Source organism: Astatotilapia calliptera, chromosome 5 (assembly GCF_900246225.1).
Source record: "Astatotilapia calliptera chromosome 5, fAstCal1.2, whole genome shotgun sequence".
Taxonomy (NCBI): Eukaryota; Metazoa; Chordata; class Actinopteri; order Cichliformes; family Cichlidae; genus Astatotilapia; species Astatotilapia calliptera.
In genome coordinates this window covers 18864381-18879539 of record NC_039306.1, presented here as the reverse complement: position 1 = coordinate 18879539, position 15159 = coordinate 18864381, and the positions used below count along the sequence as shown (strand labels likewise).

The 15159-nt window shown below is 38.6% G+C and overlaps 1 protein-coding gene across 1 annotated transcript in view; it reads left to right on the top strand.

The window, feature by feature from the left end:
* The window catches only part of LOC113022409 (voltage-dependent calcium channel subunit alpha-2/delta-2-like), a 43108-nt gene that overhangs the window by 16377 nt on the left and 11572 nt on the right, over positions 1 to 15159 (top strand). The window contains exons 3-18 of the mRNA XM_026167779.1: positions 1012 to 1128; positions 3203 to 3262; positions 7397 to 7441; positions 7827 to 7962; positions 8053 to 8184; positions 8299 to 8356; positions 8451 to 8501; positions 11271 to 11370; positions 11461 to 11622; positions 11737 to 11847; positions 11970 to 12048; positions 13896 to 13945; positions 14123 to 14212; positions 14317 to 14382; positions 14807 to 14881; positions 14980 to 15054. Of these exons, the coding sequence (XP_026023564.1) occupies positions 1012 to 1128; positions 3203 to 3262; positions 7397 to 7441; positions 7827 to 7962; positions 8053 to 8184; positions 8299 to 8356; positions 8451 to 8501; positions 11271 to 11370; positions 11461 to 11622; positions 11737 to 11847; positions 11970 to 12048; positions 13896 to 13945; positions 14123 to 14212; positions 14317 to 14382; positions 14807 to 14881; positions 14980 to 15054 (1407 nt within the window). The remainder of the gene's footprint in view (positions 1 to 1011; positions 1129 to 3202; positions 3263 to 7396; positions 7442 to 7826; positions 7963 to 8052; positions 8185 to 8298; positions 8357 to 8450; positions 8502 to 11270; positions 11371 to 11460; positions 11623 to 11736; positions 11848 to 11969; positions 12049 to 13895; positions 13946 to 14122; positions 14213 to 14316; positions 14383 to 14806; positions 14882 to 14979; positions 15055 to 15159) is intronic.

Genomic DNA, 15159 nt, shown 5'->3' with positions numbered 1-15159 from the left:
AAACCCGAAATGTCTGCTGAGTCTGCTTCCCTACCACCTTCCTTGACGTTCGAGTCTGACTACTTTACACAATCCTATAGAGCACCTTAGAGATGTGGTGGACCAGGAAAATCTCATCATGGATGTGTACCTGACAGATCTACAGCAACTCTTTGATGCTGTCATGTCAATATGAACCAGAATGTTTTCAGTACCTTGATGAATTAGCGCCATTAAAAATTAAGGCAGAAGGCAAAAGGGCCTAAACCAGCACTAGCAGTGTGGCCACGATTTAAGCTCTAACAGAGCAGAAATGATTCTAAGACAAATATTGTGGAAGGTATTGCTCCTAAATAAAATCATTACTCAATACAGCTCCACCCACTATCCATCCAGTGTGATTCCCAGATGTCTCCCACTGACCTGTAAAGTTTCCTTGTGTACTTTCTGTGGCTGTACCAAAGCTGTACGGCAGGTGCTCTGAATTTAACTTTCTCTGTGCGGCCTAATTCAAATTCAGACCCTGCAGAGAAAAGCATTAAGAGCGTCATTTGGGTGTATCAAGCTTAAGACCCCCATGTGTATAACATGCATCTAATTTGTAGAAAGTCCGCTGTGTGATACAAATATGCCTTTTTAATTTAAGCATAAATGAACTCTAATGTAGATTACTTTCTATATGTTTTTTATGACATGGTGATGATTGCTCATAAAATTACTTTGGGCGCTTCAGTGTGTTAACACAGTGTTCATAAATACTTATGCATGAATGGAGACATCTTAGAATTGGACTGTACACGCAGACACAGCAAGTGCGCCTTCAATGAACAGATGAGCTTTCGCATATTGTCGAGCTTTGAATCTTACAGCTCTGTCTCAGACACTCTGTCAGTGTCCTTTTTTATTCTGCAGGTTCATGAAAAAAACGATTTATTCATAGATAACGTATCTCTGGAAAAGTCAGCAGGAGGGAGGTTTGCACTCGATGCACATGTTGCACGTTTTTAACAGCTGTCCATTCAAATTTTACAGATATACAATGAAGAAAGGCGTCGGTTTAGTCTGGTGAAGAATCAGCCTCGCAAGATTGTTGAAAAAGTGGCCTCGGATATTGAGAAACTTCTGGCTAAAAAGCGCAAAGCACTTGATGTAAGTATGTTTCCTCAAGTTTTATATTTTTGTCTTGTGATTTTTAAATATTAATTTCTTAATGCCATAATCATACGATGTTGCTTTAAAAAACGTGTAAAAGAAACGCCTTACTTATCACAACATAAAATAATCTGGTCCTTCTCATTTTTCTAATATTAGATAAATACAATCTCAGATGCACAGCAACTCGTGACATATTATGCCGTGTCCTTATTTAATTACCAAAAATCAAACTGCAGTACTTGGTGTGTGAAAGTCTAACAAGACATTTACTAAATCTAAGGGAGTTAAGAGGTGTTGATAATCAAATATACCCAGTTAACATCATCAAGTATGTGCACCTCTCTGAAAGAAAAAGATCTATCAGTTTGCTGGTCTGGAGCATTCAGTTGTGTGTTAGCACAGTGCCAAGGAGGAAAAGATTTCAGCAATGATCTCAGAGAAACAATTATTGCTGCTGCTGTCAATCTGGGAAGGATTATAAAACCATTTCCAATATAGCGAGAAATGTTATTCACAAAGGTAAAAGCCTCAAAACAGCTGCCAATCTTTGCTGGAGTGGTGAATTTGCTGGGGTGGCTGTAGCTCAGGAGGTAGAGCAGGTCATCTACTGATCGGAAGGTGGTTCGATCCTTGGCTCCTCCAATCTGCATGCCAAGTATCCTTGGGCAAGATACTAGCCCCGAGTTGCTCTCCAATGCATCCATCGGAGCTCTGAGGTCTTAACACTGGCTGCCTGTCCGTCAGAGGATAGACTTTAAAGTTCTGATACTAAAGTTCTGATACTGGTCTATAAAGCTCTCAATGGTTTAGGACCAAAATACATCAGTGACCTCCTGACCCAGTATGAACCTTCCAGATCCCTCAGGTCATCTGGATCCGGTCTTTTATCAGTTCCCAGAGTCAGAACCAGACACGGAGAAGCTGCATTCAGCTTTTATGCTCCATATATCTGGAACAAACTCCCAGAAAGCCTCAGATCAGCTGAAACACATTATTTAAATCCAGGTTGAAGACTCACCTGTTCTCAGCTGCATTTGAATAAAACACCAAATCCACACTTTTAAGCTTAAATTTCAAAACTTACATTTTAACTACTGATTTTATCTACTGTTTTTTTAATCAATTTTAAATCATGCTTTTTATTTGTTTTTGTTTTTTAATGTCTCTGTAAAGCACTTTGAATCACCTTGTTGTTGAATTGTGCTATATAAATAAACTTGCCTTGCCTATGAATGAATGTGTGTGAATGTACTTAGAAAGCACTAAGTGCTTGTGAGAATGGGTGTGATTGGGTGAATGTGGCATGTTGTATAGAGCGCTTTGAGTACTCCGGGAGACTAGAAAAGCGCCATATAAGAATCAGTCCATTTGCCTGAGCAAAGCTTAGAGAAACTGCGACAGTTAGCATTAGTACATTTGAGAAAAGTACATTTTGTTTGGAGGGGCTGCCAGGACAAAGCCTCCTCTCTCTAAAATGAACAGCATGGCTTAGGGTTGGACAGCTGCATCTAAACAAACCATAAGGTCTTTGCAACATCATTTGTATAAACCAGAATAAAGTGGAGATTTTTGCACATAAGTTAGAGCACCATGCTTAGCAAAAACAAAATACAGAATATCAGCAGATTATAGTTACTTAATTTTATAACCTTTTAAAGAACAGATGATTTTTTAAATCAAATTTTAATTAAATTAAATTTATAAATTAAACTCTTTATACCTAAAACCTTAGAAATGATAGAGGGTGAAGTTTATTTTCACATGGCTACATGCAATCCATTTCTCTGTCCTTTTGTACAATGCTGTTTGTGCAAAACCTAAAAAAAAGTTTTGTAAAGATATGACCTACAGATACAAATGTTACTTGCTTATAGCGCACATGCAAGCAAAGACAGAAAAGTTAGATTGAGAACCCATTTCATGTCCTGCAAAATGCAGGACCACAGTATCATTTACAAACACCAGTTAACACAAGTCTGATTAAGTCTGTCTAATTGTGACCTTCCCCCAAAATCATCTGATTAGAGAAATTGAACATTGCTTGTCTAATGTGGCTGTGTCTCTGTAGAGGTTAGCCAGTGAAGCAGAGCGGCTCCAGCGGGAGCATCTGTGGCAGGATGAAATCAAGGTAAGTCTCAATAACATTATATTCTCAGTTTAAATTAGAAATATAATGTTACTCAGTTTATAGCTTTGATAGTTGTGCATGTAGCCAATTCAGCTCCATTTCTTTTACTTTCCATTTCCAAATGTGTTTTTTTAATTACTTGTAAGGCCTTGGTGAGTTTTTGTTTTCAACGTATTCGTCTTTACTTTTCTTCATAAGGTTTTTTGTGTCTGTAGTGGATTTGAGTCAATCTATAGTAATTTCAAGGGGAAATTATTTTTTCAAAAAAATTATATGTTTGAAATACTTGAAAATGTGTCAATTAAAAAATTAGGGAAACAATACAGTGTATTACAATAATATATATTATTGTAATCACTGTATTGTTTCCCTAAAAAAAGCACATGTCATTATACTTGTCATCACACATTTCCTCACATATTAGAAACGGTACAATTTTATCTTGAATTCACTGAATAAAATAATTCAGGGGTATGTTCTCAGCCCTGTGTCTCTAAACGAGATGACCTGAGAAAGAAACATTTACACCAGGCAGCTGAGTGGATCCCTCTGCGCTGCGCTCGTCTGGCTGAAACAGATGACTGAGTGCACTCAGCCGTGTGGTTCTTTTGAGTCCTACACACATTGGCATTCCACTTTTCCACTCGGTCTGCTTCATTTCCCCGACAAAATGAGACGGGATTAACCTCATCCTCTCACATGGGTTCTCACGTCCTTCTCAGAGGCACTGAATTCCCCTGTGATTTCAAAGGACTACATGTTTTTGCTCATCCGCTACAATCTGAGTAGACACTGTTGCCTTAGGCTCCCAGTTAGATTTCCACGTCTTAACTGGCCGTTGTTTTCGTTTCTTCTCTGTTTTTGAATGTAGGCAAAGTGATTTGATCATCAGAAGATGGTACACTGTTAACATAAAGGGAAGGACATGGCCACGTAGGCTGGAGTTTTTAAATGATGATCAATACTACGAGGCCGAAAGTGTGCCAAGTAAATAGCCCCCACACCATTACACCATCACCATTAGCCTGGATATGCTGTGCATTCAAAGATGCTCTTTCCATCTCTGTAAGCTGAGTCCGGTTGTGGCAGATGGCTGCTACTAAATGAGCATAGTTATGTCAGAGATTTGTTCTTGTTAAAAGGGAGTTTTTCCTTCTCACTGTTGCCAAGTGCTTGCTTAAAGGGAGTCGTTTGATCATTGGGTTTTATCTCCATAATTGTGGGAGCTTTACCTTAGTGTAAAAAGCACCTTGATGGGACTGTTTTTGTGATTTGGTGCTATATAAAGTCTGAAAGTAAAAAGGCCTTATCAGCAAAGATTAGCAATTTTACTCTTTGGGTTTTTTAAAAATAAATATTTGTATAGAGATGGTGTTGTTTCCACTTGTAACCAGTATGTATGCTAAGCTGAGCAACCCAGCCTGCTTAGCGTGGAGCTCTATATTTAGCAGAGGGATATAAGAGTGATACCCATCTTCTCATCTGTCTCTTAGCAAAGATAGGAACAAGCATATTGTTATACATAAAGGTGGCATGATGAGAAAGAGACAGACTGAAGAGACGATCTGAGTAAATCCTAAACGTCTCCTTTTTTATCATATATGAATGAAACTATCCTTTATCGCTGCTGACAGATTAATGTTAGAAGAAGCAGAGCTCATAGGAGAAGTTAACATGCTGGATGAGCAGCATCATTTCTTTGGACTGACTGAAAAAGAACACTGACTGATAGCTCGGTGTTTTCAGAGGTGCTAAAACTTTATATTACTAACAACAGGATGACTAACGGCAGACTGATGGAGTTGTCATGTTAAGCTCGATTTAGGCTAAGGCGCTCTTTGGAGATCAAATCTGGTAATCAGAACAGGCCAAAAATAGGAACACATCCACCTCAGTGTAGATGTCACGCGTACTCTGAAGTAAAGACAGTAACAGATGGCGATGCTCCACACAAGCCTAACAGCCTGTCTACTGATTTGTAATGTGAGAGTGCTGAACAGAAAACAGTACCGAACAATAGGAAACATTTGGTGGTTACAGCATCACAAATGCAGCTTTTCCTTTTTTTTTAAATGTAGTTTTAAACTAAAGACTTCTGTACTTTTTTTGGCTGCTGTTTAGATGAAAGTGTTACTTTGGAAAGCTCTTGTGCTTTTTGTTAACATTTTATGGATGGAGGAATCATTTTTTGGGCTGTTACTCCTCTCTGGGAAAAAATGTTTTGGATCCGTGCATCCAGCTTGGGGTCTCGGAACAGCTGGTGCCTGTCCCCCCCCCAGCTGTGACTGGGCAAGAGGTGGGGTACACCCTGGAGAGGGGCCTGACCGAGAGAGACAGAAAACAACACAGTCTCAAATCCCTGGATTCAAACTGCTTCTATTTGAGGTGCTCATTGGAAAAGATACACATGAGCTAAGTCACGAAAGAACGTCATGATTTATCAAACAGGATTCTCTAGGTTTTGGGCACAGCCATGTTCCTGGGAGTCTGGTTGTTGATTGGTGTGTACCAGTTTGTTGTGTAGGATGAGAGTCTTCCTAAAACTGATCAATGGTGGTTCAGAGGAGATCTGGGTCATTACATCATCACTCCCAATAATACCCCAATTCCTGTCATTATATGTTTATTTGTCTCTCCCTCTGTACTGTATGTTTTCCCCCAAGACTAATTCATGTTTTATTAGTTTTGGAACTAATAAGGTTTGTGTGTCCAGGTGTTGGATAGTGTTTCTATATCTATGTTCCTGAAAACGCTATTTCCTTAGATTTAGCCTCACAGTCCTTTTCCTGGGTGCAGACTGTCCTCACTCATTAGATTTGAGCAAAAGGGACATTTTCTTTAAGCCACTTTGGGTGAAAGCTGCTGGCGTGTACCATAATGTTTCTATCTGTTAATTTTCTAAATACAGATGTATGCAAAGTCCCTTTATTCTCTTTAAAGGTTATAAGATATAAGAATTTTATTTTCTCCCTGCTGTACACTAAAATAATTTAAAATTGGGATTGATTTTATTTTAAAAAACATGATCCAGATTAAGACAAACAATCTTTTTCTGAATAATGTGTTTGAAAAAAACAAATATTTCTTTTATAATTTAACAGTTTTCTTCCCTTTGACCCAGTTATACACCTGCTTAAGGGGGACTGAAAAAGCCTCCATAGCACATCCTTTGGTCTGTTTAAATACTGTTTAATGTTGTTAGTTAACGTCCATTCAGTCAACGACAATAGAAAATCATTAGGTGATATTACATGGTCTATAGTCATGGGATTCAGTGATTCAACATGTCTGCTAACATTGTCTCTGCATCTACATTTAACTAAGAGCAACAACTATAACAAGGCTTGCCTGCTGAAATGCATTGGGGGGTTTTTTGGGGGGTTTTTTTTGAGGTAAACCTGACCGTCCTATAAGAATAAAGGCATTTTACAGTATTTGAAATGAGACTGCCTTGGAACTTTTTGATGATTTATCCACAAAAGCATGCTGAAATCCTACCATGAATAAAAAAAAGCATTTCAGCAAGTTCCTGAAACTTCAGACAATATAGAAAACATTTCTGACCATCCAGCTAGTTATCAGCACACGTACGGCATCCATGCTCGTACGGGGGTTGTATGCAGGTATGAGTGACTTGCATGTCTGAGAATGTGAACGATAAATACAGATTTAGTAGGAGTATGCACAACTCTAAATCATGAACATGTATAGGTAGCTTGTCCACTTTTTATAAAATATAAAGAACAGAGAAGGTCACTCTTACAGATAGCTGAAAGAAACTCATCTCAGAGTGAATGTTCACAAGTGTACTCATCAGTGAGTGGCCTTGTTTATTTCAGCAGCATCGGACCACATTTAATTCTGTATATAATTTTAAAAAATATTACTTAAATTATTAAAAAGACATTAATTTGTTTTTTTGTTTGTTTGTTTGTAAACAAGGTTGTAGTATTTAAAAAATGCAGTTTTGGACTTTCGATGGGCATCATTTTAAATGAACATACATTCTAAGTAGTGGCTACGCTTATGAAGAACTGTGCAGAGACAGACTTGACACATGCATGCATATGATTACTTGTCCTCAAACTGTTTCACAGTTGCAGCCTCTTCATATCTCCATCTGTTCTCTACTAGGAGCTGGACATGGCTTATTATGATTCCAAGGCAGAGCTGGATTATGTGAGTAAGGGACAAATAAACTGAACTTTTATTAAAAAAAAAAACTAAGTACAGTAGTACCTTGGTTTATGAGTATGATTCGCTGTTGCTCGCAAACCAAAACCCTCGTATGTCAAAGAGAATTTTCCCCATGAGAAATGATTGATGGACCGCTCCGAGCTCCCAAAATATTCACATAAAAATCATTTTTAAAGGTATTTTCTATATAAGTCACTGACTATGAGTTTTTTGCTCATTACTCGTAGGTCAAGTTACTCGCAATCCGAGGTTCCACTGTATTTGGCTTACACTTACTTGACCTAGCCTGAATTGACTCAACTACAGTATTAATATTAGGGAGAGAAATGTGTTTGTGCTTCATGTGCTTGTCCTCCTGTTCATGTAGTATTCCATGGATGGAGAAGGAGAGGTGGAAAATCCCTCTCACATCAAGCTGGAGTTTGTGTATGACCCAAACTTCAAGAATAATGTCAACTATTCCTACACAGCTGTTCAGATTCCCACGGATATTTATAAAGGAGGTAAGTAGAGTCCCCAGTCTGTAAAGACATGTTTGCAATTAGCTTAAGGTTAAGGTGTGTATTTAAAATATTTCACTGTTTGTTGATTAGCTCCCGTCATTCTAAACGAACTGAACTGGACGCAGGCGTTGGAGAAAGTCTTCATGGAGAATAGTCGAGAGGATCCGTCACTGCTGTGGCAAGCATTTGGGAGCGCGACAGGAGTCACTCGCTATTATCCAGGTAGGTTTTAGTTTTTAGGTTCCAGCTGTCAGGTAGGAGGTGAATAAGCCAAAGTCAAAGTAAATACTATGACGTGAATATTTTCTTCTGTTTTTTTTTTTTTTTTTTTTGCAGCAACACCCTGGAAAGCTCCTGATAAAATTGACTTGTATGATGTCAGGAGGAGGCCCTGGTATGCGCTCCAGCTTTAAACATGTTTACATGTGGGCTGCATGCATTGGATTGAAGCAGATGAAGTTTTGTGTCCTCTTCTTTGTTCCCCACAGGTACATCCAGGGTGCCTCATCCCCCAAAGACATGGTCATCCTTGTTGACGTGTGAGTAATTCTGCTAAACTCCTTTTGACCCATTCAGAGAATGAACATTCACTTTTCTTATGGTTATCTTAGTTTAGTATCACAGCTGGACACAAGCAAAGGCTAGACTGGCTGGCAATGTACAGAGAGTCCAGGAAATCGCTTTTTTCTGCCCATGTGGGTTTTTTTAATTCTGATTCTCGGATTTTTCTTGTAACATCCAGTCATTTTACTGAATTTCATTACTTTTCTTATGCCCCTCCTGAGTTTTTCTCTGTGTGCCTCTCACTGTTAAACATGCAAATTTCACCTCTGCCCTTCTTTCATTTTGCTCCCTGTTTAATTTTGAAGGTTAGAGCTTTATGATCCCCTTTAGTTGTTGTTTTATTAACCACTTTCTGATGATGTAATATTATTGCAATTTTTAACATTTTGTGATATTGATATGATTTATCACCTGTTTCAAACACGTTATGTCCTCAAAGTTAAACTTTGTCATTATCTGTTCAATCCAATTTTTATTTATTTTTTTGCTGCAAAATGAGACGTTCAAGCTGTCACTAAAACCTGCTAAATGTTGACAGTCAGTCTGATATCAGTCGTGATTGAATGTGGTCAAGTTGGCAAATACTTGCAATCTGTTTCTGATAATACAGCAACTGTGATAGATCATAGAACATCACATATCTCTTAAAGTCTACAGAGACTGAAAATGATTAGATTTGCACTCAACAATCTTCTTGTTTTATAGGAATGTTACTAGAATACAACCAGCCAGCAGCTAGCTGAGTTGAGTCCCCTTGAGTTATGCTTATTGATAAAGTCTCATTCATACTGATGGCAACATGTTGGCACTCTGAGTAAACAGCAGTTATTTGCAAACCTTTGAAAAAGGGATGGCGGTCAGTCCAAGTCAGACTGCAACTGTTTCCAGAAAGATTACCTCCTACAGGCGTGATGAGTCCTCTAGTTCGTAGACCCAGAGTATTTTAATTTATGCAACAAAATATCAATATTTGGTGTCCCTGTATGGATATAATGTATCGTAAAATACGCAAAATATTCTGACATTAGGCTATATAGATTTTTTCCCCTCACCCCTGGCAATTTAAAGTGCCTGTTTTAACTTCCTGCACGTCCAGCCTGGTTGTTTTCACTGTGTGAGCCTTTCTGTTGGAACATTTTCATCAGCATGATTTGCACTATGTTGGATAAAGTGTGAAATACTGCTTTAATAGTAAAATCCTTCTGCCTTAGGGCCAAACTCGATGAGGTATTTTGCTCTCTGTTTTTGGTATTTTGTTTAACAACAAGCTATTGGCTGTAGCATCATTTTGTCATCTGCAAATTTGTATATTTCATAAATGTTTTTCAAGTATTGCTTTAATCAGAAACATTTGTATTTGTATGGCAGAGCAGACACTAATGTTTTGCTTTTTTTTGCTGAGTGAATTCAAACTCACGCTCGAGAACAGCAGTCTTTTGTTGCTGTGCTGTCCCCATGGTTGCTATTGTGGTAAAAGGACATACTTCATTGGTACTTGCTGCAAGGTTAATCCCATTGTTAAGCTCAATGTGGGAAATCAGCAGACCTTTCATAAGTTTGAAACCTGGTTGCTCATCACGTGTACATCAGGATAGCAAAAAATGCAAAAACAAATTTTCAGATCTATTCTTCCATGCAGTATTCATGAGCTTTATTTTTTAGCCACATTTTTACTGTAGTTTTTGAGATCACATTTCCACTAGTACTGCAGAAATTTGTGTTTTGTTGAATGCAAACTGTACAAAATTAAAACAGAAGTGGAAAGTAAAGGAGTGAAAAGTACCATTATATAACCACGGAATATATTTATCAGTGCCGATCAATCGCTGCAGCAGGAGAGATTTTGCAGCACTACTGAAGACTTTAGTGGAGGCATTATGAATTATTCTGTTCTTTTTAAACTGGCCTCTTGAATTATTTTAAACCTGGCTCACGAAGAGAGTTTGAAAGTTTTCAAGAAAAAGAATCTTCACTTTGAAGGAGACTTTTACAGTTACAGTACAGAACTTTTCTGTTGAGTTTTTATTTCGAGCTCCTTGGGGCGACTGTTGTTTTGATTTGGCGCTATATAAATAAAATTGAATTGAATATTGCCAGACATACTTGTATCAGGCACAGCAGTGAACCAGTAAAGTGCCCTTCCTGTGAGTGTGAAGAAGTTTAATCCCTGAGATACCTCAGTATAAAAAAAGGTGCAATTTCAGCAGTAAGTCTCAGGTTTTCAGTCTTTGTTGACTTGTGGTATAAACATTGTTAAAGTAAAATTCTTTTTTTCATAGTAGGTAGTGAAAAAACTGAGGGTTTTTTTAGTCATTTAATTGTTTATTTATCACTTACTGTAATTACTTTGGTATAGTATGAATGCTTTGGTTGTAAAACATATGAAAATACACCTGAAATTCCAAAATCTATGCCCTCTTTCACATTTTCCAAAGTCATTCAATGGGCTAAATTAAAGTGTTGGCTGACCCAATTTTGGTCCCTGAGCCTGAAATTTGACACCCCTGTGTCAGTCTATGCTCTCCACAACTGTCGATTGGCATAAAAATGGATAAAATTAGATCGTCTTTAGCATCATTTTGCGAGTTTTAACTACATCTGAGCCAAAACCTTTAGGATTAGTTAATACTCTTGACACATAAATGCGTAATTTTTGCATTCCCTCATACAAAATTATCTTCTTGCCTTTTGTTTGTCTCCACACAAGTATTTATTTAAGCATGTTTATTCTGATGTTTCCTCAGGAGTGGCAGTGTCAGTGGACTCACCCTGAAACTGATCAAAGCGTCAGTGATGGAAATGCTGGACACTTTATCCGACGATGACTACGTCAATGTGGCCAGGGTTAGCATATGCTACACTTACTGAATCTGAACACTGCTTTTCCATCATTTCCCCTGTTGTTTTCAAACTGCGTCTGCTCCTGTGTTTCAGTTTAATGAGAAGGCTGTGGCTGTGGTCCCTTGCTTTAGCCATCTAGTCCAGGCTAATGTGCGCAACAAAAAGATTTTCAAGGATGCAGTGCAGCAGATGCAGGCTAAAGGCACCACTGACTACAAGTCTGGATTTCACTTTGCCTTCAATCAGCTATTAAATGCAAGTCATCTATACTGATTTTGTTTGACTTGGCATTATGTGATAAAATAAAGGTTCTGCATGCAGTTTTACTGCATTGACTGACATGTGCATTTTTTTTTTCCTAATTTTCAGAAAACAAATGTCCCCCGGGCTAACTGCAATAAAATAATCATGCTGTTTACTGACGGAGGAGAGGACCGAGCTCAGGATGTTTTCATGCAATACAACTGGCCCAACAAAACGGTCAGTTTCTCGTGCTAATCAGACACCTCTCCATTACCTCCTGCATTCGAGCAGGATGTTTCTGTAGTGTCTAATCACCCTATGACAGTTAATTTGACATTTTCTTTATTCACCCATGTCAGGTTCGAGTATTTACCTTTTCTGTGGGCCAGCATAACTATGATGTCACACCCTTACAGTGGATTGCGTGCACCAATAAAGGTGAGTTCAGCTTCATATACTGTAGACTACAAAAGGATTCAGTCCATGGTATTAAAAACTGTTTTGAGATGATAAGATAAGATGATGAGAGGATGTATTCTGTGGATCACTTGATAAAAAAAGGTAATGATAAATAAAAATATTTGTAGTTTTACTACTTTTTTGTTTTTTGTGGCTTCATGCTGAGAAAAAGCACTGAAATGTGTGCAATGTTTGGCTAGATGAACTTGCACTATGTCTTTGAGGATCTAGCAAAAAGCATATAATAGGGCATCAAAAGAGGGTTCTGATGACACTCTGGGTCAACCATGGGTCAAGCATTCAAAGCAGCTGACATGCAGGGAGGTTAGAGTGGGTGGAGATGAAAATCAGGGGTCATTTGTGACTGACAACAGCAAGAGTGAAAGGAAAGCTTTATAGGATGGTGGTGAGGCTTGCTGTGGCACAAACACAAATACAGGAGGCCGAGCTAGAGGTGTCAGACTTGAAGATGCTGAGATTGTCATCGTAATTGCCCGGGTGGGACAGAATTAGAAATGATGACATCAGAGGGACAACTCGGGGTGAACAATTTGGAGATGAAGTTAGAGAGACAAGGCTATGATGGTTTGGACATGTGCAGAGGAGGAATAGTGGCTATGCTGGACAAAGTTAAATATGGATCTGCCAGGCAGGAGGAATAGTGGACGACTGATGACAGTTCATGGATGAAGTGATGAAGGACACGCAGAGGGTTGGTGTGACAGAAGAGAATGCTAGGGATAGGGTGAGATGGAGGCAAATGATCCTCAGTGGTCATCCTTAAAGGGAACAGCTGCATGAAGAAGTTTTTACTCATTGTTATGAGTTGAATAAGAAATCCTAAACATCAATATCTGTAAGAATGGGAATAAATAAGAATAGAACCAATAAATAACCGAGCATAATGTAAAACACACTGATCCTGTTAGAGGACTTGACTTTAAGGAGGTGCTGGTACTCACAGAGAGGTCGCTACCACAGTTTTGTTTGTGTAGATATTTTAAGGCCCAACAGTTACTCACTGACACTGAAAACCTCTTTGGCGAGAACGTGGGGGAATGTGGTGCATTTGCCAACGCCTTGAAAAATTCATGCCCGCCGAGTGATATTTTGACCCAAGAGAAAAAGCCTTGTCAGTGTCCTCCTGGTTTGCTAGTTTTGACTGAATAATTGATGGTTTTATAAAATAGATCAGCTGAGCAACACATGTTATATTTTGTTAGCCGTTAAACGTTGTGAGCTAAACTCTCTGCGTCTCACTGCTTTGACCTTCAAACCTTCATTACAAATTCTTTAAGAATCTAGGAAATCCCTTTGCAAAGTTTGCAAAGACAATAAATATGTCAGGCTGTGTCTTCAGGAAGACAACCAGAATATTTAAAAATGCACCATACATTTTTTTATGTGTTTGGAATTATGAAAAAGGCAAGCATATGGACGTGGGATAATTTGAAACAATGAATGTTAAGGATGAGGACTGAACAGTCTCAGTCCTCATCCCATCAAGAGATCAGTCATTGGAGATTTTAGACTTCCAGCTGATTGAATGGTCTTGACTGAATTTCATGAATATAGAAACCTCTGTGTTAAAGCTCAGTAGTTTTCTTCTTTAAGCTCTTTAAGCTTCCTACCTGTGGGATTTTAAAGGCTGAGTCACTGGTCTAGTATCATCCAGTCAAATCTAGAATATTTATGAGCACCACTCCAGTGTTGTTGATTTTTTTTTTTTTTTGAAAGAACCGCTCACACATCTCCAATCTCGCTCTCTCTCTCTCTCGCTCTCTCTCTCTCTCGCTGGTTGTCTTTTTTTCTTCGCCGCTTGCCAGGTTACTATTTCGAGATCCGTTCCATCTGCGCTATAAGGATTAACACCCAGGTGGGTTTGTCTAGTGCCTCTAATACAGATGATGCCTGTTTGCTCATTCTCTTTGTGGCACTCGCTCGTCCTATAGAAACATCTATGCTCATTTGTTTGCTCAGCCTTCTCCCAGAAGCCTGATGTTGTCGGTTGTTTTCAAGCTGCGGCCTGTCACGTATCTCTGTGTTTTGTCAGGAGTACCTTGACGTGCTGGGACGCCCCATGGTTCTGGCAGGCAGCGAAGCCAAGCAGGTTCAGTGGACCAATGTGTATCAGGATGCTCTGGTGAGACGGCATGAGCTCATCAAATATACCTAATCCATTAAATACACAATAAGCTCATATAATTTCTAATAAATGTTTTGGGACTTTATCTTTGCACTCTGCAGGGTCTTGGCATGGTAGTAACTGGGACTTTGCCTGTTTTTAATCTCACCATGGACGGAAACTCACAGGTAACAAAACAGGATAATTATATTTGAGCTTAGGTGGATGAGATGGTTTTGCGAGTTACTTATTTTCTTCCTTTTGTCTTAGTGAACAAATACAGACTTTAACTCTAGTGTGTAATATCACTTATTATTTACAATTACTAATGTTTGTATGGCAAAAACAAATATTAGTGTGATCAGGATGCTTCTATACTTACTAATATATTACATGTGATTGAAGCAGTCTGTATAGAAAGGACACGTTTACATATGGGTGAGGTGACTTTCTGCTGCTAAAGTTTTCTAATTGGCTGCTGCTTCCAGCTTCATCAGGAAAAGCAAATAAGCACATCATTTAAAGTGTGACAACTAGTTTGAATAGAAACAATATATAAACAATTTATTTAAATGACTAAATGTACGGCTGCTGTTTTGTCTTTTTCACAAGAATCAGCTGATTTTAGGTGTCATGGGAGTCGACGTGCATCTTGATGAGATAAAGCGACTCACACCGCGGTACAATGTATGTGCATAAGTCACATTTTTCTTATTTATAAGCTGAGATGGACGAAGAAGACCAGCTCTTCACTGCTATTCCTTCTTTTTCTGTGGTTGTCACAGCTCGGGGCCAACGGATACATATTTGCCATCGATCCAAACGGATACCTGCTCCTTCATCCTAATCTCCAGCCAAAGGTGATTCAAATCTATTTCATTTGGTAAAATGCTTTATTTATTCTGTGGGGAGCTGCTTTAAGAAGAAGAAAGTTGGAGGATGGGGCAGTTTTAGGTTTGGGTTTT